The sequence below is a fragment of the Chroicocephalus ridibundus genome, chromosome 24, assembly GCF_963924245.1.
Source record: "Chroicocephalus ridibundus chromosome 24, bChrRid1.1, whole genome shotgun sequence".
Lineage (NCBI taxonomy): Eukaryota > Metazoa > Chordata > Aves > Charadriiformes > Laridae > Chroicocephalus > Chroicocephalus ridibundus.
Genome location: NC_086307.1, coordinates 3,097,411 through 3,121,034, shown reverse-complemented (window position 1 = coordinate 3,121,034; position 23,624 = coordinate 3,097,411). Strand labels below are relative to the sequence as shown.

The 23,624-nt window shown below is 67.8% G+C and overlaps 2 protein-coding genes across 10 annotated transcripts in view; one reads left to right on the top strand and one right to left on the bottom strand.

The window, feature by feature from the left end:
• The window catches only part of BLOC1S1 (biogenesis of lysosomal organelles complex 1 subunit 1), a 59,830-nt gene that overhangs the window by 2,645 nt on the left and 33,561 nt on the right, over positions 1-23,624 (bottom strand). Inside the window, exon 2 of one of the 2 annotated variants that reach the window (XM_063359297.1) lies at positions 36-147. In XM_063359297.1, coding sequence (XP_063215367.1) covers positions 36-96 — 61 coding nt within the window. In that variant the 5' untranslated portion in view covers positions 97-147. Of the gene's footprint in view, positions 1-35; positions 419-23,624 lie in introns of those variants that run through there. The other variant, XM_063359296.1, reaches the window with a different exon arrangement.
• Positions 4,531-23,472, top strand: ITGA7 (integrin subunit alpha 7). Of its 8 annotated transcripts, XM_063358980.1 has the most exons (26): positions 4,531-6,295; positions 8,044-8,171; positions 8,293-8,372; positions 8,478-8,733; positions 9,705-9,836; positions 9,911-10,030; positions 11,315-11,522; positions 11,673-11,866; positions 12,010-12,098; positions 12,197-12,324; positions 12,916-13,011; positions 13,124-13,185; positions 13,291-13,460; positions 14,254-14,403; positions 14,503-14,615; positions 14,705-14,903; positions 16,991-17,074; positions 17,149-17,228; positions 17,359-17,436; positions 17,537-17,639; positions 17,992-18,168; positions 18,271-18,363; positions 18,960-19,073; positions 19,830-19,928; positions 20,004-20,129; positions 22,884-23,204. In XM_063358980.1, the coding sequence occupies exons 1-26, from the start codon at positions 5,685-5,687 to the stop codon at positions 23,064-23,066; spliced, it is 3,873 nt and encodes a 1,290-aa protein (XP_063215050.1). In that variant the 5' UTR covers positions 4,531-5,684; the 3' UTR covers positions 23,067-23,204. The 8 variants fall into 8 exon arrangements, with proteins under 8 accessions (XP_063215050.1, XP_063215046.1, XP_063215047.1 ...); XM_063358976.1 differs by lacking the exon at positions 9,911-10,030 and having other exon boundaries at positions 22,865-23,472; XM_063358977.1 differs by lacking the exon at positions 9,911-10,030.

Here is a 23,624-nt window from a genome sequence, read left to right as displayed (position 1 = left end):
AGGTCCAGTCGCCATGGGGACGGGGGCGGGCTCACCCTGCAGTTCCCGCCGCTCGCTCTGCCGCGCCTGGTGCTCCTTCAGCAGCCGGGACAACATGGCGGCACCGGCACCGGCACCGGCACCGCACCCCGCCCCACCGCCACCGCCACCGCCACCGCCACCGCCGCGGCCCGCCCCCCGCCACCTGACCGCCGCGTCACCGCCACCTGACCGCCCCGGCCCGCCCCCTCGTCCCGCCTCCCGGGGCCCGCGGAGCCTATAGCGGCCGTAGGGGCTGGGGGGGACCCGTGTTGGGGGCTCGTAGGAGTCTACATGGCGGGTACGGGGAACGGGTGAGGGCTGTAGGGGCCTGAGGGGGCCACAAGGGCCTGGCTGGCGGCCTGAGTGGGCTCGAGGGGCCTGTGTAGGGGCCTGCATGGGGGACACAGGGGCCCGAGGGGTCTATACGGACCGGGGTGAGGGCTGTAGGTGCCTGAGGGGGATACAGGGGCCTGTGTACGGGCTGGGGGGCTATAGGGGCTGCGGGGGCCTGTGGGGGGCGCTACATGGGGAGTACAGGGGCCTGGGGGGGCTCTAGGGGCTTCAGAGGCCTGTGCAGGAGCCTGGAGGGGCCCTAGGGGCTGCAGGGGCCTGTGGGGGGTCCTACATGCAGCATACAGGGGCCTGAGGGGTCTATACGGACCAGGATGAAGGCAGTAGGTGCCTGAGGGGGCTGCATTGGCCTGCGTAAGGGCTGGGGGGGGAACATAGGGACTGCACTGGCCTGTGTAGAGGCTTGTAGGGGCCTGGTTGGAGGGTACAGGGACCCAAGGGGGCTACAGGGGCCCAGGTGAGGGCTATAGGTGCCCAGCTGGCAGCCACAGGGGGCTACAGGGGCCTACGTAGGAGCTTGTAGGGGCCTACATGGGGGATACAGCAACCTGGGGGGTCTACAGGGGCCCAGGTGAGGGCTGTAGGAGCCTGAGTGGGCTACAGGGGCCTGGCTGAGGGGTCTGTAGGGGGACACAGGGGTCTGGGTGATGGGCTGTGAGGGTGACAGGACTGTGTCAGGGCTATAGGGAGCTGTTTGAGGGAGTGGGGAGCTGAGGGGGCTATAGAAGCCTGGCTGGGGGTCTGGGGGGGGCTATAGGAGGGTCTGGGGGGAACAGGTGAGCTGTGTCTCCTTCCCGTGACCTCTGATGAGCGGGATGGTGCTCTACTCCCTGCTGGCGACAGGGAGGCCGGGGGCGCCTGAACGAGCTGAGCTCGACTCTATTAAAGCCACTCCTTGGGAATTCCCGAGCTTTCACCTGCTTCCCGGCTGTGGTGGGATCCGAGACTGGGGCTAAATCTCAAATGATGCAGAACTGTCCTTGTCAGAGCGTCCCGATGTCAGGTGCGGCCGCCCGGGCTGTCCGTGTGCCAGCCCGTAATGGATGAGGCTAGCAGTGGGGGGAGGGGGGAAAGCCGGCCAGGCCCCCGGGCTGCGGCTGCTGCCAGCAAAGCCCACTGTGAAAATTAAATTGGGCTGCAGAGTGCCGGAAGGGTGAGCTGGCAGAAATGCCGGGATGCGGCTGATCTCACCGGGCTGAATCAGCCCCAGACCTGGGATGAGGCTGGTCCCTTGGCTGGGCGCCGGCTGGCCACGGCCCAACAGTCAGGAGGAGGAGGAGGATGATGAAGATCTTGTCATCCTCTCGGGTTGGGCAGGGGAAGGGAATGTGAGGAAGGGTGAGGAGGGCGCTGTAGCTGTGGAGGCTTTGATGGGTGCAGGCAGCACCGAGCCGCCGTCTCAGCTGTTCCTTCTGGAGCTCCCTGCGGACTCTCGGCCCCTCGGGATGTGCGTCTCAGCCACATTCTCCCCACGGATTCCACTCCTTGTCCCTTCCCTTGCCTCCCTGCTCCGAGCTGGTGACCCAGCGTAACTCTGGCTGCAGCTACAGGAACTTGAGCATCATGTGTGGCCAAAGATAAACCCGTGAATGGGTAAAAATAACCCCGTTTGCTCCCCGCAGGCCTGGCTGTGCTGCCCCGCTCCGGTTACACGAACAAGCTCTTGCTTGCGGCAGCCTTGGGAAGGGTGGAGGAATTTATTTCGCCGTTTCCATCATTAGCTGACGAGTGTGCTGGGCTAACGGGGGTGCTGGGGCTGCTCCGCTCCTCCCCGCACCCGAGCTTGGTGTGTGTTGGGGTCAGCCGCTCCCGGTGAAGGGTTTGGGTGTGTATTCGGGGGGGGGGGGGGGTTCGGTGTTTGTGGGGGTGACCGCCAGCAGCTCTCCCACCCGCAGGAGCCCTGGGACCAGGCGTGGCTCCCAGAACCACGCTAGTTGCTGCCCTTCCTTCCACAGGAATGAAGGTTGCTGCCCTGTTGGGGACCTTGGCCAGTGATGCTGACCCTCATGCGGGTACCGTTGGGACTTCACACCTCTCCCAGGCGCCGGCTCTCGGCACGTGCCGGGGACGTGCCATGGCCTCCTTTGGCACTGCCTGGAATGGCAGCGAAATCTCTCGGCTCTACCCCAAGGGGCATGACTGGCCTGGGAGCTGCTCCCGTGTGTGGATCCCCCACCTTCCTCATCCTCCCTCCTCTCCTGCCCATGGAGGATGATCCGGGGAGGGAGCCTGGGCTCAGTTCAGCCCTTCACAGAGTTAACGGCGCTAGTGAGGGTGTTTGGCCGGGCTGGGGGGGACCCTGGGGAGCGTTTCCCTCCCTCCCTCCACGTGGAAGGAAGCGGTGGGTCCCATCCTCGCCCTGCCCGAGCTCCGCTCCCTGTTCTCCCCCTCTCCTGACCCCGTGGAAGCCTCGGCGAGGCTCCTGGAGCGGATCCTGCCCTGGCCGCGGGAGCGGGACGAAGGCATCCCCGTGTTGTCCCCATTGTCCTCGAGCGGGTTGGAGACTTCAGCCGTGCAGCCCCCCCGCCCACCTGTGCCAGCAGGGTGAGGCCGCAGCTGCTGGGAGAAGCCGGGGCATGGAGCGAAGGGAATCCTCCCAACAAGGAGTTTTCTTCTCCTGACGCGCGAGTTGCTGCCTGACCCCCCCCCCCCCCGCCCCGAGCTGTGAAAACCCTCGTGTTTCGTGCCCGGGCTGCCGGGAGCTGGGCTGAGGCGGGGGGAGCTCCTGGGGGCAAACCCTGCCTCATTTGGAAGTTGGCACTTGCACCAAAATTAAAAATTGTCTGGGTATGGCGCAGAGGGGACGATGACAGACTCTGCCGTGATGCTGGGAGCACCCAGGCTCCCTGCCCGCTCCCACGGGGGCAGTGACGGCAGCTCCTGCCTGTGCCGAGCTCAGGTTTGGGTCTGTTTGAGGGAAAACCAAGTGGATTTGGAGATTCTGCTGGGAGCCGGGAGGCTGGAGAGTGGGGTGTCCCCGGGATGGGTTGTTCTGAAGCCCGGAGGAGAGACGGGTGGCCAAACCAGTTGGGGATGTGAGTTGGGGTCCCATCTCCCCACCCCCCCAGCTCATGGGTGCTCGGGAGCCTCCAGCTGATTTTTTGGGGATCCCCTCGGTGCCGAGGGACGGCACCGGGAGATCGAATCGTGTTTTTTATCATCTCGCTTCCTGGCCATAACCCCCTTCCTTCCCGTTTCTCCTCCGCCTGATGCTCGCGTGATGCTCAGGGTAGCTCCCTCGGGGTGCAGGGGGGGGTTGCGGCGAAGGAGGGGGGGGGGGTCTGAACAGCCCCCCAGGGACCCGGTCTGTTCCCATCCTCTGCTCCCAGGCAGGGATCGGCCCTTTCCCACGTCAGCCAGGACATTGGGAAGGGATTTTTTTGGGCTGCGAAAGAAGGAAAGGGCGGGTGAGTGTGGGGAGGGCTGGACGGCCGCCAGGCTGGGGGGGGGAAAATGGACCCTCTTGGGCTTCCCTCGTTCCCCCCCCCGCCCCCCCTCCAAAGGGCAGCGAGGAGGAGGAGGAGGTCGGGGTGCAGGAGTGTTGCTGTGCCTGCCGCTGCGCTGGAGCCCGTTTGCGTGGCCGGCGCGGCCCTGCCAGCTCCCAAATATCTCCGCCAGCCTTTGGAGAGCAGGAGCGGTTAAAAATAGCCAGTGTGCTGGAAAATATGACAGCCCCCCCCCCCCCCCCCTCCTTTCCCCACCTCCCCAAGCTGCCATTTGGGGTGCGGGGCCACAACCGCTCCCGTGGGACCCGGCACTGCTGTGTCCCCCGTCCCTTGGGAGCCTACAAAGGCACCATGGGGGTCCCGGCCTGCCTCTTGTTTTGGGGTGCAGGGGGGGTCACGCCTCTCCCAGGCGGGGGCGGTTGGGGGGCCTGGCAGGAGTCTGGGGACAGGGCTCGGCTGTTCCCACGGGAGCAGCCAGAGCAGGGTGCCGGTCCCCTTCCCACCACCGTGTCCCCAGGGCTGTCCCCGTCAGCACAGCCTCGGTGCTGGGACGGCAAACTACCCCCCCATGGCAGCTCTGCCCGGTGGGTGTCGCTGCGGGTGTCGGGGTGTCACTGTGGGTATCAGGGTGTTGGGGTGTTGCTGCAGGTATCAGGGTATTGGGGTGACGGGGTGTCAGGGTATCAGGGCGTCACTGTGGGTGACGGGGTGTCACTGCAGGTGACAGGGTGTCAGGTGTGATGCACTGCGATACGGGGTGCGTTACACTGTGATACGGGGTGCGATACACCGCGATATGGGGCGATGGGTGCAATACCCTGCGATACAGGGTGCAGCACCTGCAATACGGGGTGATGGGCGCGATGCGCTGCAATATGGGGCACGATACACTGTGATACGGGACGATGGGTGCGATGCGCTGCAATACAGGGTGCGATACACTGAGATACGGGACGATGGGTGCGATGCACTGCGATACGGGGTGCGATACACTGAGATACGGGACGATGGGTGTGATGCACTGCGATACGGGGTGCAGTACACTGTGATACGGGGTGATGGGTGTGATGCGCTGCAATATGGGGTGCAGTACGCTGTGATACGGGATGATGGGCGCGATGCACTGCGATACGGGGTGCAGTACACTGCGATACGGTGCAAGGGGTGTGATGCGTTGCAATATGGGGTGCGATACACTGCGATACGGGGTGATGGGTGCGATGCACTGCGATATGGGGTGCAGTACACTGCGATACGGGACGATGGGTGCGATGCACTGCGATACGGAGTGCAGTACACTGTGATACAGGGCAATGAGTGCGATACGCTGCGATATGGGATGCAGTACGCTGTGATACGGGGTGATGGGTGTGATACACTGCGATATGGGGTGTGATACACTGCGATACGGGGTGATGGATGCGATGCACTGCGGTACGGGGTGCGGTACACTGTGATACGGGGCGATGCACTGTGATACAGGGTGCAATGCACTGAGGTATGGGGTGTGATATGGGGTGTGATACACTGCGATACGGGGTGTGATACACTGCGATATGGGACAATGGGTGCGATATGCTGCGATACGGGGTGTGATACACTGCGATACGGGGCGATGGATGCGATGCACTGCGGTACGGGGTGCGGTACACTGCGATACGGGGCGATGGATGCGATGCACTGCGGTACGGGGTGTGGTACACTGCGATACGGGGTGATGCACTGTGATACAGGGTGCAATGCACTGAGGTACGGGGTGTGATATGGGGTGTGATACACTGCGATACGGGGTGATGGGTGCGATACACTGCGATACGGGGTGTGATACACTGCGATACGGGGTGTGATACACTGCGATATGGGACAATGGGTGCGATATGCTGCGATACGGGGTGTGATACACTGCGATACGGGGTGATGGATGCGATGCACTGCGGTACGGGGTGCGGTACACTGCGATACGGGGCGATGCACTGTGATACAGGGTGCAATGCACTGAGGTACGGGGTGTGGTACGGGGCGCGATGCCCTGCGATACGGGGCGATGGGTGCGATACGCTGCGATACAGGGTGCAGCCCCCAGCATACGGGGTGCGCTGCCCCGCGCAGCGACCTGCGGGGTGCGGGACGCTCCGTGTCGGGGCGCGATGCCCAGCCCCAGCCCGAGCCACCCGGGCTGTGACACACGGTGTGACACCCCCCCCCCCTCCCTCCTCCGCGGCGGGCGGGGCGGGGGGGGGGCGGCCCGTGCTCCTCCTCGCCGTGGCCGGTGGCGGGGCCGGTGGCGGGGGGAGCGGCGGGCGCGGCGGCATGGCGGGGGCTCGGCTCTGCTTGCCCTGGCTCTGCCTGCGGCTGGTGGCCACCGCCGCCTTCAACCTGGACGCCACCAGCACCCTGCTGAAGGACGGCGACAAGGGCAGCCTCTTCGGCTTCGCCGTGGCTCTGCACCGGCAGCTCAGCCCCGAGCCGGCCGGCTGGTGAGTGCGGGAGGGGGACGGGGGGGGACACGGGGACGGGGGGGCTCCGGACCCCCGGGAGCGGGGCTAAGAGGGGCGCGGGGGCCGCGGACCCTCTGCCGGGCGGCTGGGCTGTCCCCGCGGATCGTGCCCCCGGGTGGGGTCCTCCCATGGCTCCGCATCCCCCCGCGGCTCTGCGTCCCCCACGCGGCTCCGCGTCCCCCCCCTGGCTCCGTGTCCCCTCCTCGGGTCTGTGTCCCCCGCACTGAGTTTGGGACCGGCAGCCCGGGGGTCCCCCCGCCTCTCTCGGCTCCCCCCGCCCGTTCCCGGGGATGCTGGAGGGGCCCGATCCTGCCCCCTCCCGCCTTTGGGGTGCCGAGACTCCAATGGGGCTGGAGACCTGAGGGGACGTGGACAGGCAGGGGGACCCCCCCCCCGCCCCGTGCTGCCCGGAGTTAGTCAGCAGGAGCCGGTTGGGGGTGGGGGGGACATTGGGGGGTGATCAATGCCACATGCGCAGCCTTGGGGTGCTCGGGCAGATGGACCCCCCCCCGGCTGTGCCCGCCACCTCCCCCGCGCCCGCCAGCCGCTGAGCTGGCAAACGCCCACCCAGTGCATGCCAGGGCAGCCACCCGCTGCGGCCGCTGTCCCCGTGTCCCCTCTGTCCCCCGTGTCCCCAGCCCCTGTGTCCCTGATGGACCCCAGCCCCTGTGGCCCCTGGGCAGCGAGGGGTCTCAGCGCCAGGGACCCCTGGAGCGGGCAGGTCCCGAGGGACGCTGTCACCCACGCCTCCCCACCCGCTCGCAAGGCCCTGGCCACTCTCCCTGTCCCCATCCCTGTCCCCTCGGGCTCGCCGCCGCCTGTCCCCGTGCCCCCGCCAGGCCGGTGGCGCCGGCCGAAGCCGCGGCAGCCGCCTCTCCACATTCTTGGCGTGGGGTGGGATATTCCGCCCCCCCCACCTCCCGGTGCCCGGGCAGGTGTTTGCGGAGCCGCTGGCACCGCGCTGGGCTCTGCCACACCGGTGTCCCCCCGCTGCTGTCCCCCTCTGGTCCCCGGCAGGGCTCAGGAACAGGTCCCCTGGCGCTGGCACCCCCGGGCAGTGCCCGGTGCCTCCGTCTGGCTCCCTCCTTTTTTGGGCATGTTGCTGCAGGGTTATTTTGAGTGAATTCCAGTTTATTTTTACCGGCTTGGCCTCTCCGCCGCCCCCCGGGGCTCCCTTGTGTCCCGAGGCCACCATCCCCTGGGGGAGAGGAGCCGGGGGTGGCTGCAGATGCCCCAGGGCCACCAGGGAGCCACCAGTGGCACAGGACTCGCCTGATAGCGGGGCCGAGCCCTGTCCCCCCAGGGAGGTGGGGGTCTGGGTGCCCCCAACCCTGCTGCACCCAAGGGGAGATGGGGCAGGGAGGTGGGTGTCACCCCCTGCGTCCCATCCCCTGCCCACACGTGCACCGAGCTGCGGCTGAGGCCTGGGAATGGCTGTGCTGGGGCCGCAGCTGCTCAGGCGGGGGTGTGGGGCGGGGGGGGGGGCTGGCACCGTGCTGGGCTGGCCCCAGCGGCGTGACATTGGTGCGGGGGTGTGGGGACAGCTGTGGGGGGGGGAAGGGGACGGTCACGGGTGCTGGGCTGGGGGGGGGACGGACACAGGGTGTGCAAACCCAGTGTTGCATGTATGTGCCTGGCTGGGGCTGGGGGGGAGTGTGTGCTGGGTGGTGATCCCCCCCCCCCACCACCTCACTACCCTGACGGGGGGGGGCTCCCCACCATGGCAGGCTGCTGGTGGGGGCACCCCAGGCGCCGGCGCTGCCCGGCCAAGGCGCCAACCGGACCGGGGGGCTCTTCGCCTGCCCGCTGACCCCCGAGCTCTCCGACTGCTGGCGGGTGCCCATCGACGAGGGAGGTGAGCTGCGCTCCACGGTGGGGGGGATGCTCGGTCTGTGGGGAATCCCCCACCACCCCCCCCCCCGGGATCCCCACCCCCCAGGGGTCCCGGCGGGGCTGACGCTGCCCATCCCCACCAGTGGACCTGCAGCGGGAGAGCAAGGAGAACCAGTGGCTGGGGGTGAGCGTCAAGAGCCAAGGTGCCGGCGGGAAGATTGTGGTGAGCACCGGGGTGGGGGGACACCAGTGAGGACTGGGGGGGTGGGGGTCCCCGGCATCCTCCTGACCTCCCCTCTGTGTCGTCGTCCCCCCCCCCCCCGCCCAGACCTGCGCCCACCGGTATGAGGCGCGGCACCGGGTGCGGCAGCCGCTGGAGACGCGGGATGTGATCGGGCGCTGCTTCGTGCTAAGCCAGGACCTGCGGGTGCGGGACGAGCTGGACGGCGGCGAGTGGAAGTTCTGCCAGGGGCGGCCGCAGGGCCACGACCGCTTCGGCTCCTGCCAGCAGGGCCTGGCCGCCGCCTTCAGCCCCGACCACCACTACGTCCTCTTCGGGGCCCCCGGCACCTACAACTGGAAGGGTGAGGTGTGGGGGCTGCGTGGGTTCACCTGGCCGTGTGTGTGGGCGCGTGTTCCTGGCGGGGAAGGGGTGCGAGGGTGTGCACGACGGGTGTGCAAGCGGCGGGTGGGGGTATGTGCCGTGTGTGAGCTTGTTATAGGTGTGAGCACACGTGTGTGAGCGTGCTGGGGGTGTGAGCACACGTGTGTGTGTTACAGTGTGAGCACACGTGTGTGAGCGTGCTGAGGGTGTGAGCGCGTGTGTGTGTGTTACAGTGTGAGCACACGTGTGTGAGCGTGCTGGGGGTGTGAGCGTGTGTGTGTGTTACAGTGTGAGCACACGTGTGTGAGTGTGCTGAGGGTGTGAGCGTGTGTGTGTGTGTTACAGTGTGAGCACACACGTGTGAGCGTGCTGCAGGTGTGAGCGTGTGTGTGTGTTACAGTGTGAGCACACACGTATGTGAGCGTGCTGAGGGTGTGAGCGTGTGTGTGTGTTACAGTGTGAGCACACGTGTGTGAGTGTGCTGAGGGTCTGATCACACGTGTGAGTGTGTTACAGGTGTGAGCACACGTGTGTGAGCGTGCTACAGGTGTGAGCACACACGTGTGTGCATTCTGTGGGTGTTGGCACACGTGTATGTGCGTGCTGAGGGTGTGAGCACAGGGGTGTGAGCACGCGGATGTCTGCGTGCTCTGTGTGAGCGCGTTACACGTGAGCACACGTGTCCGTGTGCTCCGGCTGTGCGCACGCAGGACATGGGCCGTGCGCTCTGCGCGCGTGTACACGCGTGGCTAGACGCACGTGCTGCCGCCTGCGCGCACGCCTGTGCCCTGGCGCGTGCGTGTGCCGGGATGCCCAGCCGGGCGCGGGTCCCCCCGCCCGACGCTGCGCCACGGGACGGCCCCGGCGTCCCTTTGTCCCCAGGAGGGTCCCCCGGGGTGGGGGGTGGGGGGGGGTCCCCAGCGCGCCCCCTCACCCCTCCTCGCCTCGCAGGGAACCTGCGCGTGGAGCTGCTCAACCAGAGCTCCCTCGACCTGCTGCGCGTCGACGACGGGCCCTACGAAGCCGGGGGCGAGAAGGACCAGGACCCCTCGCTCATCCCCCTGCCCGCCAACAGCTACTTGGGTAGGGGGGTCTGGGGGGGGGGCCCACCACCCTGACGCCCCTCTCTCTTTCTCTCCCGCCCGGCCGCGGTGCAGGGCTGCTCTTTGTGACAAACATTGATAGCTCAGACCCCGACCAGCTGGTCTACAAAACCCCCCAGCCCGGCGAGAAGGTGCCCGGCGCGGCCGGCGACGTGGCCCACAATAGCTACTTGGGTTCGTAAGCGCCGGTCACTGGCGTCGTCGTCGTCGTCGTCGTCCCGTCCCGTCTTCCCCTCCGTGTGCCACCCTCCCCGGAGACGTGTCCTGCGGCGTGTTTGTCCCCCCGCCCCATTATCTGTGGAGGGGAGAGGGAAGGAGAGCTCCCGCAGCCTCCGCTGGGTGCCCCCCCCCCCCAGCACACGCGTGCACGGACACGCGTGCACCCAGCACACCTCCCTCTGCGCCTCCCCCCGACCCCATACGCCCATCGCCCCCCTCCCTGTGCATGCATGCACCGAGCACCCCTCCCTTCGCACCCCCCCCCCCGGGATGTGCATGCCCCCCCCCCACTCCTCATGCAACACCCCCCCCCCACCGTGCACGCGTGTGGCTGCACACACAACCCCCCCACGCTGTGCTCCCACCCCCGCCGCCCGCTTTTGGGCTGGGCACGAGCCTGTGGCTGTCACCCCACCGGGGTGGGGATCCCCCCCCCACCTCCCCAACACACCCCCCCACACACCCCCCCCCCCATCCCGGGGTCCCTGTGGCCAGCACTGCCCTGTCCCCATTCCTGTCCTGTGTCCCGGGGCTATGGTGGGGGCACCGCCAGGCTGGGGGCGGGGCGGCGGGGGGGGAGCACAGAGCCTGGCGTGGCCCCCCCCCAGCACCCTGCTGTCCCCCTACTCTTTCCACCGGAGGCGTTTCTGCATGGAGGCGGGGGGTGCACTGTTCCCGCTGGGGGGTGTGGAGGGGGGTGGGCAGCGGCTGCATCCTGCTGGAGCCTGGCTGGGGGCTGTGGGGGGCTTGGGGGGCTGTGGGGGGGCTGGTCACTGCAGCCGCTGCATGTGGGGAGGGAGCTCTGCCGCTCTCTCCAGCTGGGGGGGGTCTGGCCCCCGTCCGGCTCTGCTCTGGGTCTTGCTGCTCTGGCCCCCAAAATCTTCCCTTCTCTCCCCAAAATCTCCCCTCCTGGAGGGAGGGGCTGGTCCTCACTCCCCCCGGCAGCCTCTGCTCCCCCTTGGCTTCCGCTGGCCCGGGGCTGTGGAGCCACTTGCCCCCCCACCCTTCCCCCCCTCCCGAGCTGCTGTGCCCCAGGGAGCACAAAGCAGGGAAACTGAGGCACAAGCAGAGCCCCCCCCCCCCGCCAAAGCCCGAGGGTCCTTGAGCCCCGGTAGCCCAGGGCTGAGCAGAGAGAGAGAGACGGACGGACGGACGTGGTGGATGTGGGGGGCCGGGGGGAGCCAGGTGGGCATCGATACCTGTCCCCCCATTACTTCCCCCCCCCCCACCACCCCGCAGGCTTCTCGGTGGACTCTGGCGCGGGGCTGACGCGGCAGCAGGAGCTGAGCTTCGTCACCGGAGCCCCCCGCGCCAACCACACCGGGGCCGTGGTCATCCTGCGCCGGGACGGTGCCAACCGCCTGGTGCCCGAGGCCGTGCTGCCCGGCCAGCAGCTCACCTCCGCCTTCGGCTACGCCGTCGCCGTGCTCGACCTCAACAGTGACGGGTGAGTTTGAGTGAGGGGGAGTCCCCCAAAAACCGTGGCGGCTCGGTCCCCCCCGATCTCAGTGCCAGGGCATCAGCCCGGTGCACCAGGAGGGCTCACCGCCGTGGGGGCCGGGGGGGGGTGTGTGTCATGGAGCCACCGTCCCCGCAGATGGATGGACCTGGTGGTGGGCGCCCCCCACTTTTTTGAGCGTAAGGAGGAGATCGGGGGGGCCGCCTACGTCTACATCAACCCGGCGGGGCGCTGGGACTCCGCCACCCCCCTCCGCCTCAACGGCACCCGCGGCTCCATGTTCGGCATCGCCCTCAGCGCTGCCGGGGACCTCAACCACGACGGCTTCGAGGGTGAGGGCTTCGGGGGTGGGGGGGAAATCTGGGGCAGGCAGATGGTGGCAGCTGGGGGGCTGCATTCCATCAAGGGTGCTGGGAGGGGTCTCGGACCACTCACACACACACACCCCCCCCCCACCTGCCCTTGCTCCCCCCAGACCTGGCCGTGGGAGCCCCCTTCGACGGCGCTGGCAAAGTCTACATCTACCACGGCAGCAACCTGGGCATCGTGGCAAAGCCGGCGCAGGTGAGGGGGGGGTGCGTGGTGGTGGGGGGGGTGTACTGCCCGTCACCCCCCCCTCCCTCCACCTCCAGTTCAGGGTGTCACGGGTGGCCTGTCCCCAGGTCCTGGATGGGGAGGGCGTGGGGGTGATGGCTTTCGGGTACTCCCTCTCGGGGGGGCTGGACGTGGATGGGAACCTCTACCCCGACCTGCTCGTCGGCTCCCTCTCCGACACCGTCGTGCTGTACAGGTGAGTGTCATCCTCCCCACTCCCCGCAATCCCTCCCCCTCAATGTCCCCCCAACCCTGGGCATCTCCCACCCTGAGCATCCCCCCCCCTCCCCAGGCATCCCCCCAACCCTGGGCATCCCCCCACCCCTGGGCATCCCCCGCCATGAGCATCCCCCACCCCTGAGCATCTGACCACCCCTGGGCATTCCCTCACCCCCGAGTATCCCCCCACCCCCAGCATCCCCCACCCCTGAGTATCCCCCACCCCGAGCCTCCCTCACCCTGGGCATTCCTGCCCCGAGCATCCCCCCACCCTCAGCATCCCCCCACTGGAGCATCCCCCACCCCTGAGCTTCCCCCCCGCCCACCCTGAGCATCCCCCCACCCTGGGCATCCCCCACCCCTGAGCTTCCCCCCCGCCCACCCTGAGCATCCCCCCACCCTGGGCTCCCCTCAAACCCTCCCAGAGCATCCCCTGACCCAGGGGGTCCCCAATCCCTGGATATGGCCAGGGGTCCCATGTAGGGGGCGAATGCTGGGTCTGTGCGAGGCTCGGGGTGCCCTCGGGGTGGGGGGCCCAGCCTGGCACCCCCCGTTTCTCCCCCGCCAGGGCCCGGCCGGTCGTCCACGTCTCCAGGAATGTCTCCCTGCTCCCCTCCAACATCGACCTGGAGCAGAGCAACTGCCAGCACCAGGAGGGCGTCTGGTGGGTGTCACCCGCTGTCCCCCCCTGGCTTCCCCTCCCCAGGCACACAGCCGGGGCACGGCCGGGGGTGGATGCCACCCGTTTCACCCCAGATCCCCCCGTGCCCCCCCAGCGTGGATGTCCGAGCCTGCTTCAGCTACACGGCCAGTCCCGCCAGCTACAGCCCCCGCCTCGGTGAGCGTGGTGGGGATGGGCAGCGGGGTGAGGGGGGAGCAGGACCCCACCCTGGGGTGGGAGGGGAGGGACCCCTGGCATCGCGCCCGTCCCTCTTGTCCCCAGTGCTGGAGTACGTGTTGGATGCCGACACGGATCGCCGGCGGCGGGGCCAGGCCCCCCGTGTCTCCTTCCTCGGCCGCCGGCCCTCGGACCCCGAGCACCAGTTCTCCGACACGGTGGAGCTGCCCCGGCAGCACGCCCGCGCCTGCATCAAAGCCACCTTCCAGCTCCATGTGGGTCCCCATCCCTCTCCTCATCCCTCTCCTCATCCCCATCCCTGTTCTCATCTCTTTCCATCCCTGTCCTGATTTTCATCCCCATCCCTATTTTCTCCCCCTCCTCATCCCTGTTTTCATCCCCATCCTCACCCCCATCCCTGTCCCTATCCCCATCCTCATCCCCATCCCCATTCCAATCCCTGTCCCTGTCCCCATCCCTGTTTTCATCCCCATCCTCACCCCCATCCCTGTCCCTATCCCCATCCTCATCCCCATCCCCATTCCGATCCCTGTCCCTGTCCCCATCCCTGTTTTCATCCCCATCCTCATCCGTGTCCCCATGTCTATCCCCATCCCCATTTTCTCGCCATCCTCATCCCCACCCCCATCCTTATTCCCATCCCATCCCATCCCATCCCTGTCCCCACCCCTATCCTTGGCCTTGTCCCTGTCCCCATCCCTATCCCCATCCCCATTTTCTCCTCATCCCCTTCCCTGTCCCCATTGCCATCCCTGTCTTTATCCCCACCCTCATTTTCTCCCTATCCCATCCCATCCCCATTTTCTCCCCATCCCATCCCTGTCCCCATCCTCATCCCCATCCCCACCCCCATCCTTGTCCCTGTCCCCATCCCTATCTCCATCCCCGTTTTCTCCCCATCCTCATCCTCGTCCCCGTCCCTGTCCCCATTGCCGTCCACATCTTTATCCCCACTCTCATTTTCTCCCCATCCTATCCCATCCCTGTCCCCATCCTCATCCGCGGCCCCCCCGTCTCCCCCCTCACCCTCTCCCACCCTGCCCGCAGGACAGCATCCGTGACAAGCTGCGCCCCATCGCCATCACCCTCGCCTACGGCATCCAGGGAGCCGGGGCGGGCCGGCGGGGCCGGGGGACCACCCTGCCACCGCTGCTGCCCGTGCTCAGCCCCCAGCAGCCCAGCAGCCACCGCACCGAGGTGGGGACGCGGCCGCCTTCCCTCCCCGGGGGTCCGGGGTGCGCTGTCCCGCGTGGAGTGTCCCCGTCCCCCTCTCTCTGTCTGTCCCCCCACCTCCAGGTGCATTTCCTGAAGCAGGGCTGCGGGGACGACAAGATCTGCCAGAGCAACCTGCGGCTCCACTTCCAGTTCTGCGCCCGCCTGGGGGACGCTGATTTCCTACCCCTGCCCAGGTGAGGGGGACAGGGACGGGTCCCCACCCCACAGGCTGTTGGGGACACCCCAGGTGTGAGGGGGAGGCTGACGGTGACTCTGTCCCCAGGGGTGAGGATGGCACCGCCATCTTCGCCATGAGCGACCAGAAGGACGTGGCCCTGGAGATCCACGTCACCAACCTGCCCTCGGACCCAGCGGAGCCGCAGCGGGACGGGGACGATGCCCACGAGGCCATGCTCACCGCCACCTTCCCCCCGGAGCTGCCCTACTCCGCCCTGCGCCCCTACGACGGCCGGGCACCCTCGGTGCGGGGGCTGGGGGGGGGCAAGGGGTGGTCCGGAGGGTGCTGGGGCCAGAGGGAGGGGGTGGTCCCCGGGGGTGCAGGGGGATGTAGGAGGTCCTGGGGATGGTGGAGGGACAGAGCTGGTGCTGGGGGCGTGGGATGGGGATGATCCCAGGGGCGCGGAGGGATGGGGATGATTCTCAGGGTGCAGAGGGATGGGGTGGTCCTGGGGGAGCAGAGGGATGGGGATGATCCTGGGGGAGCGGAGGGATGGGGATGATCCTGGGGGAGCAGAGGGATGGGGATGATCCTGGGGAAGCGGAGGGATGGGGATGATCCTGGGGGTGCAGAGGGATGGGGATGATCCTGGGGGTGCAGAGGGATGGGGTGGTCCTGGGGGAGCAGAGGGATGGGGATGATCCTGGGGAAGCGGAGGGATGGGGATGATCCTGGGGGTGCAGAGGGATGGGGTGGTCCTGGGGGAGCAGAGGGATGGGGATGATCCTGGTGGAGCAGAGGGATGGGGATGATCCTGGGGAAGTGGAGGGATGGGGATGATCCTGGGGGTGCAGAGGGATGGGGATGATCCTGGGGGTGCAGAGGGATGGGGTGGTCCTATGGGTGCAGAGGGATGGGGTGGTCCTGGGGGAGCAGAGGGATGGGGATGATCCTGGGGGTGCAGAGGGATGGGGATGATCCTGGGGGTACAGAGGGATGGGGATGATCCTGGGGGTGCAGAGGGATGGGGTGGTCCTATGGGTGCAGAGGGATGGGGTGGTCCTATGGGTGCAGAGGGATGGGGTGGTCCTGGGGGAGCAGAGCGATGGGGATGATCCTGGGGGTGCAGAGGGATGGGGATGATCCTGGGGGTGCAGAGGGATGGGGATGATCCTGGGGGAGCAGAGGGATGGGAATGATCCTGGGGGAGCGGAGGGATGGGGATGATCCTGGGGGTGCAGAGGGATGGGGTGGTCCTGGGGGTGCAGAGGGATGGGGTGGTCCTGGGGAAGCGGAGGGATGAGGATGATCCTGGGGGTGCAGAGGGATGGGGTGGTCCTGGGGGTGCAGAGGGATGGGGTGGTCCTGGGGGTGCAGAGGGATGGGGATGATCCTGGGGGAGCAGAGGGATGGGGATGATCCTGGGGGTGCAGAGGGATGGGGTGGTCCTGGGGAAGCGGAGGGATGAGGATGATCCTGGGGGTGCAGAGGGATGGGGTGGTCCTGGGGGAGCAGAGGGATGGGAATGATCCTGGGGAAGCGGAGGGATGGGGATGATCCTCGGGGAGCAGAGGGATGGGGATGATCCTGGTGGAGCAGAGGGATGGGGATGATCCTGGGGGAGCGGAGGGATGGGGATGATCCTGGGTGTGCAGAGGGATGGGGTGGTCCTGGGGGAGCAGAGGGATGGGGATGATCCTGGTGGAGCAGAGGGATGGGGATGATCCTGGGGGAGCGGAGGGATGGGGATGATCCTGGGGGTGCAGAGGGATGGGGATGATCCTGGGTGTGCAGAGGGATGGGGTGGTCCTGGGGGAGCAGAGGGAATGAGAAGGTCCTGGGGATGCTGGAGGGACAGGGCTGGTCCTGGGGCTACAGAGGGATGGGGATGGTCTGGGGGGGTGCTGGGGGCAGAGGGTTGGGGATGGTTCTGGGGCTGCAGGGGGATGGAGAAGGTCCTGGGGATGCTGGAGGGACAGGACTGGTCCTTGGGGGTGCTGAGGGCAAAAGGATGGGGATGGTCCTCAGGATGCAGAGGGATGAGGATCGTCCTGGGGGAGCAGAGGGATGGAGATGGTTCTGGGGGACACTGGAGGGGCAGGACTGGTCCTGGGGGTGCTGGGGGTGTGGGAGGGGGTCAGAGCTGGGGATGCAGAGGGCTGGGAATGGTCCTGGGGGTGCTGAGGGCAGAGGGACGGGGATGGTCCTGGGGACACTGGAGGGACAGGGCTGGTCCTGGGGCTACAGAGGGATGGGGATGGTCTGGGGGGTGCTGAGGGCAGAGGGATGGGGGATGATTCTGGGGGTGCAGGAGGTGCAGTGGGGGTCAGTCCTGGGGCGCAGTGGGCTGGGGGGATGCCAGCAGCGGGGGCTCATCCCTCTGCCCCCCAGGACAAGCCGGTGGTGTGCCTCGCCAACCAGAACGGCTCGCAGGTGGAGTGCGAGCTGGGCAACCCCATGAAACGCGGAGCCCAGGTGGGCACAGCTCCCCGCTCCCCCCCCCCTCGACCCCCGTCCCCCGGCCCCAGCCCTCACCCCTCTGCCCCCAGGTGCGGTTCTTCCTCATCCTCAGCACCCTGGGCATCACCATCCGGACCACGGACCTGGCGGTGGAGCTGGCCCTGTCCACGTGAGCCCTGGGCGGGGGGGGGTTGGTTTGGGGGCCTTCGCAGCAGAGCCCCCCCCAACTCCGCTCTGGGTGGGGAGGATTTGGGGTGATGCCCCCCACCCCCACCCTGACCCCCCCCACCTCTCCCCAGGATCAGCGAGCAGCCGGGGCTGGAGCCCGTGGTGGCTCGTGCCCGTGTGGTCATCGAGCTGCCCCTCTCCGTGACAGGGTGAGTGACGGTGGGGAGGGGGGTGGGTGTCTGGGACCCCCCCATCCGCCCCGGGGCTGCCCTGACACCCCCCCCCCGCCGCCCCGGGTTGTCCCCGCAGCGTGGCCGTGCCGCCCCGGCTCTTCTTCGGCGGGGTGGTGCGGGGGGAGAGCGCCGTGAGGCGGGAGAGCCAGGTGGGCAGCGCCGTGCGCTTCGAGGTGACGGTGAGTCGGGGACGGGGTGGGGGGGACACAGGGATGCTGCGGGGGGGGGGGTCTCAGCCCCGCTGCTCCCCTTCGCTCCCCATGCTCCTGGGAGGCCGGGGGTGGCTGTGGCACAGGGGGGCTGTGCAGGGGTTTGGGGGGGGGCTGGCACTTCGAGGGGACGGTGAGTTGGGGACAGGGTGGGGGACACAGGGATGCTGCGTGGGGGGGTCTCAGCCCCGCTGCTCCCCGTCCCACCCCATGCTCCTGGGTGGTGGGGGGTGGCTGTGGGACAGGAGGGCTGTGAAGGAGTGGAGGGGGGCCCCCCATGTCATGTGTGTCCTGTCGTCCCCCCCCCCCCCCCCCCCGGCAGGTCTCCAACCGGGGGCAGTCACTGAAGACTCTGGGCTCGGCCTTCCTCACCCTCCTCTGGCCCCACGAGATCAGCAACGGGAAATGGCTGCTGTACCCCCTGCACCTGGAGCTGGCGGGCCCCCCCGGGCAACCCACAGCCTGCAGCCCCCCCGCCAACCCGCTGCGCCTGGCCCTGGTACCGCCGCGGGAGGGGATGTGGGGGTGCCCCAGGGCGGGGGGGGGGGGGGGGGGGTCGGTGCCACCCCCGTCCATGCCCATCCTTCCTCCCACCCCGCAGGAGCCACCGGGGGAGGCTGACCCTGCCGAGGCGCCCACCCCGGGGTCCTGGTGGGTGCCGGCACCCGCGGAGAGGAGGAGGAACGTCACGCTGGTGAGTGGGGCTGGGGTGCAGCGGCTGCTGGGGTGCACCCGGTTCTGGGGTGCACCTACTCTTGGGGTGCCCCTGCTCCTGAGATGCCTCTGCTCCTGGTGGGCACCCACTCCTGGGGGGGCCCTTGCTGCTGGGGAGCACCCACTCTTGGGGAGCATCCATTTCTGGGGTACCCCCTGCTCCTGGGGTGCTCCTGCTCCTGGGGTGCACCCACTCCTGGGGTCCCCCTGCTGATGAGGAGCACCCACTTTTGGGGAGTGCCCACTCTTGGCATGCCCCTGCTCCTGGGGTGCCTCTGCTCCTGGGGAGCCCCCACTCCTGGGGGGCCCTTGCTGCTGGGGAGCACCCACTCCTGAGGAACACCCGCTCTTGGGGTGCTCCTGCTCCTGGGGTGCCACCATTCCTGGGGAGCACCCACTCCTGGGGTGCCCCTGCTCCTGGCGTGCCCCTGCTGAGGGGGAGCCCCTGCTCCTGGGGTCCCCCTACTCCAGGGGTGCACCCACTACTGGGAAGCACCCGCTCCTGGGGTGCCCCCTGCTCCTGGGGTGCCCCCAGCCCTGGGGTGCGCAGCTGTGCTGACCCCCCCCATCCCGCAGGACTGTGCCCAGGGCACCGCGCGCTGCCTGGCCTTCCGCTGCCCGCTGCACAGCTTCGAGCGCGCCGCCGTGCTGAGGGCCCGCGGGCGCCTCTGGAACAGCACCTTCCTGGAGGTAGGAGGGGACGGGACCCCCGGCATGGGGACAGGGACAGGGATGGGACCCCCATGACGGTGACAGAGACGAGACCCCCAGGCTGGGGAGGGGGACGGGACCGCAGGACAGGGACGGGGACGGGACCCCCAGGATGGGGGACGGGGACGGGGACGGGACCTCTGGGATGGGGATGGGGATGGGACATCTGGGATGGGGACAGGGACAAAGATGGGACCCCCAGGACAGGACAAGGACAGGGATGGGACCCCGAGGCTGAGGAGGGGGATGGGACCCCAGGGCAGGGATAGAGACGGGACTCCCAGGATGGGGATGGGGACGGGACACCGAGGATGGGGACAGGGACAGGGATAGGGATGGGACCCCCGGGCCGGGGAGGGGGACAGGACCCCCAGGACAGGGCAGGACCCCTGGGATGGGGACAGGGAGGGGACCCCCAGTGTGGAGACGGGGACATGGATGGGTCCCCTGGGATGGGGACAGGGACAGGACCCCTGGGATGAGGATGGGACCCCCAGGACGGGGAGGGTGACAGAACCCCTGGGACAGGGATGGGGATGGGACACCTGGGATGGGGACGGGGCCAGGGATGGGACCCCCAGAACGGGGACAGAGACACTGTGCCCCAGGACGCCCAGTCTGGGGAGGGGAACAGGACCCCGGAGACAGGGACAGGACACCTGGGATGGGGACAGGAGGGAGGGGACCCCCCAGGCTGGGAGAGGGGGCTCAGCCCATCCCGTGCCCCCGCCGCAGGAATACCTGGCCGTCACCTCGGTGGAGCTGATCGTGCGCGCCAGCGTCTCGGTGACCTCCTCCATCAAGAACCTGGTGCTGAAAGACGCCTCCACCCAGGTCCGTTCCCCTCTCCTGTCCCCCCCCACCCCGGCCCCCCACCCCGCTGCCCCCTGACCACCCTCCCCTCCCCAGATCCCCGTCTCCATCTACCTGGACCCCGGGGAGGCGGTGGCCGGCGGCGTGCCGTGGTGGGTCATCCTGCTGGCCGTGCTGGCCGGCGTCCTCGTCCTGGCCCTGCTCGTCTTCATCCTCTGGAAGGTGAGGGACGGGGACGGGGTGTCCGCGGCAGGATGTGTGTCCCCCTCCCCATGGCACAGGGTACCCCGGCCGTGCCATGCCACACCGTGCCACGCCAGCTATGCCATGCCATGCCACCCCTGCTGCGCAGTGCCATGGCGTGCCACCCCAGCTGTGCTGTGCCATGGCGTGCCATGGTGTGCCACCACAGCTGTGCCGTGCAATGGCGTGCCATGGTGTGCCACCCCAGCCATGCCACGTCGTGCCATGCTGTGCCACCCCAGCTGTGCCATGCTGTGCCACCCCAGCCACGCCATGCTGTGCCGTGCCATGCTCTGTCACCCCAGCCATGCCATGCTGTGCCATGGTGTGCCACCCCAGCTGTGCCATGCCATGCTGTGCCATGGTGTGCCACCCCAGCCATGCCATGCTGGGCCATGGCGTGCCACCCCAGCTGTGCCATGCCACGTCGTGCCATGCTCTGCCACCCCAGCCATGCCATGCTGTGACATGCCATGCTGTGCCACCCCAGCCATGCCATGCTGGGCCACGGTGTGCCACCCCAGCTGTGCCATGTCATGCAGTGCCACCCCAGCTATGCCACACTGTGCCACACCATGCCACACCAGCTGTGCCGTGCCATGCTAGCTGTGCCATGCCATGTCATGTCATGCCAACCCCACTGTGCCATGCCGCCCCAGCTGCACAGTGCCATATTGTGCCACCCCAGCTGTGCCATGCTGTGCCATGCCACGTTGTGCCATGCAGTGCCACCCCAGCCATGCCATAATGTGCCACCCCAGCCGTGCCGTGCCATGTTGTGTCATGCTGTGTCACCCCAGCTATGTCACACCATGCCATGCCATGCCACCCCAGCTGTGCAGTGCAATGTTGTGCCATGCTGTGCCATGCCAGCTGTGCCATGCTGTGCCGTGCCATGCCACCCCAGCTGTGCCAGGCCACGTCGTGCCATGCTGTGCCACCCCAGCCATAGCATGCCATGCCGTAATGTGCCACCCCAGCTGTGCCACACCGTGCCACGCCAGCTGTGCCATGCCATGTCGTGCCATCCCCACTGTGCCATGCTGTGCCACCCCAGCTGCACAGTGCCATGGTGTGCCATGGTGTGGCACCCCAGCCATGCCAGGCCACCCTGAGCCACCCCAGTTGTGCCATGCCACGTTGTGCCACTCCAGCCATGCAGTGCCACACCAGCTATGCCATGCCACGCCACCCTGTCTCTTCCATGCCATGCCACCCCAGCCGTGCTGTGCCACATCATGCCATGGCACCCTGGCTCTTCTGTGCCATGCCACCCCAGCCGTGCCGTGCCACGTCATGCCATGCCAAGCCATGCCACCCTGGCTCTTCTGTGCCATGCCACCCCAGCCGTGCTGTGCCACACCATGCCACCCCAGCTCTCCCGTGCCATGCCATGCTGTGCCACCCAGCCTGGCCTTGCCTGGCCTCACCCTCTCGCTTCCTCCCCAGTGCGGCTTCTTCAAGCGGAGCAGCCGAAAGTCCCGCTACGCCGCTAACTATTACCGGGCGCGCCTGGGCCTGCAGCCCTCGGCGGCGGAGCAGCAGGCGCTGGAGGGCGAGCGGTAACGCAGGGCTCTCCCACCCTGGGCCTGGCGGTGGCCGCCGTGGATACGCAGGGCGGGTGCCAGGGCTGGTGGCCACCCTGCGAGGGCCGACGGCGTGCCGAGGCGGGGGGACGAGGGTTGGCAGCATCAGGGTGGAAGGACGAGGGTCTGCAGTGCTGGTGCGAGGGTGTTGCGGTGCCCAAATTGGGACGTGGTGGGGGGATTGCAGTGCTCGCGTATGGGGGTGCGAGGGTTTGCAGTGCTGGTGCGTGCACGTGCGTTCTGGTTTGAGGAACCCCCAAAAATCTATTGTCGTTTAGACAATTATTCTCTCACCCCATGACCCATCCCGACCCGGGAAGGGGAAGCAGGGACAAACAAGGAAACCCAAGGGTTGAAATATAAACAGATTTAACAGGATAAGACTAAATAACTAACATTAATAACGATAAAGGACATTGTGCAAGGGTTTGCAGCATTTCGGCATATAATCATGGAATGGTTTGGGTTGCAAGGACCTTAAAGACCATTCAGTGCCACCCCCTGCCCTGGGCAGGGACACCTCCCACCAGCCCAGGTTGCTCCAAGCCCCGGCCAACCTGGCCTTGAGCCCCTCCAGGGATGGGGCAGCCACAGCTTCTCTGGGCAACCTGCGACAGGGGCTCACCCCCCTCACAGCCAAGAATTTCTTCCCGATATCCAATCTAAATCTACCGTCTTTCGGTTTGAAACCCTTCCCCCTCATCCTATCATTAGATTCCCTGCTCCAGAGTCCCTCCCCAGCTTTCCTGGAGCACCTTGAGGGACTGGAAGGGGCTCCAAGGTCTCCCCGGAGCCTTCTCTTCTCCAGGCTGAACCCCCCCAGCTCTCTCAGCCTGTCCCCACAGCAGAGGGGCTCCAGCCCTCCCAGCATCTCCGGGGCCTCCTCCGGCCCCGCTCCAACAGCTCCGTGGCCTTCTGCTGTTGGTGCCCCAGGGCTGGAGGCAGCACTGGGGGGTCTCACAGAGCGGAGCAGAGGGGCAGAACCCCCTCCTTGCCCTGCTGCCCGCACTTGCATGGGCGTGCAAGGGTTTGCCGTGACACTTGGGTGCCGAGGGTTGGGCACACGCCGTGGGCTCCCAGAGCCGTTCCTGGAGCCGGGGCTTCCCCATGGGGCCCTGACTCCCCCAGTGTGTCCCCCCCGCCATAGCTGGGCTTCTTCCGCCGGGCTCGCTACGCGCCGCCGGCCGTGCCGCAGTACCACGCCGTGAAGATCCCGCGGGAGGAGCGGCAGCAGTTCCGCGAGGAGAAGACGGGCACCATCCAGAGGAAGGAATGGGCCGCCAACATCCGCGAGGCTGGCGACGGCCACGTCACCCCCAGCTCGGCCTAGCCCCCCGCCGGGGATGGTGGCAGGAAAAAAGGGGACACTGGACGCGGTGGACGCTCCTCTCCGGCACTGGGGAAGGGCCCTCTGGCACCGCGTGTGGGGAGGAACACGCGTGTGCCAGCACACGCCTGCCTTCGCCGGGCACACACGGGGCTGCAGGCGCCGGCAGCCCCACAGGGAGGGCTGGGCCCCGCGGCCATGCGCGACCCAATAAAAGGATCAGCCCCTCCACAGAGGCCATGTCCCTTCCTCGCTGCCTGGGGGATGTCGGCCATGATGGGTGTGGCAGGGGTGCCGCCATGATGGGTGTGGGCGTTCCGGCGGGCGGCGGGTATCCGCGCTGCCGGGGCCGGCGCCGGGACGAGCCCTGTCTGCCGGGATAACGGGGTTCATCCCCGTCCTACCCCGTGGGCTGGGCCCGGCCACTCCCGACCCACCGGAAACAGCGGCCTAGGAAAAGAAGGGGCGCGGCCCTGCCCTCAGTCAAGATGGCGGCGCCCTGAGCCAAGATGGCGCCGCGCCGTCGAGGCTGCGCGGAGCCTTTAAAATGGCCGCACCCTC

Excerpts from the sequence above, each read along its gene's own strand:
- ITGA7 (XM_063358973.1), top strand. The coding sequence starts at position 5,685 with ATGGGTGCGATATGCTGCGATACGGGGTGTGATACACTGCGATACGGG. Across the intron at positions 13,186-13,290 it reads CAGCTACAGCCCCCGCCTCG|TGCTGGAGTACGTGTTGGAT; the intron begins GTGAGCGTGGTG and ends TCTTGTCCCCAG. Across the intron at positions 18,169-18,270 it reads ACCCGCTGCGCCTGGCCCTG|GAGCCACCGGGGGAGGCTGA; the intron begins GTACCGCCGCGG and ends CCCACCCCGCAG.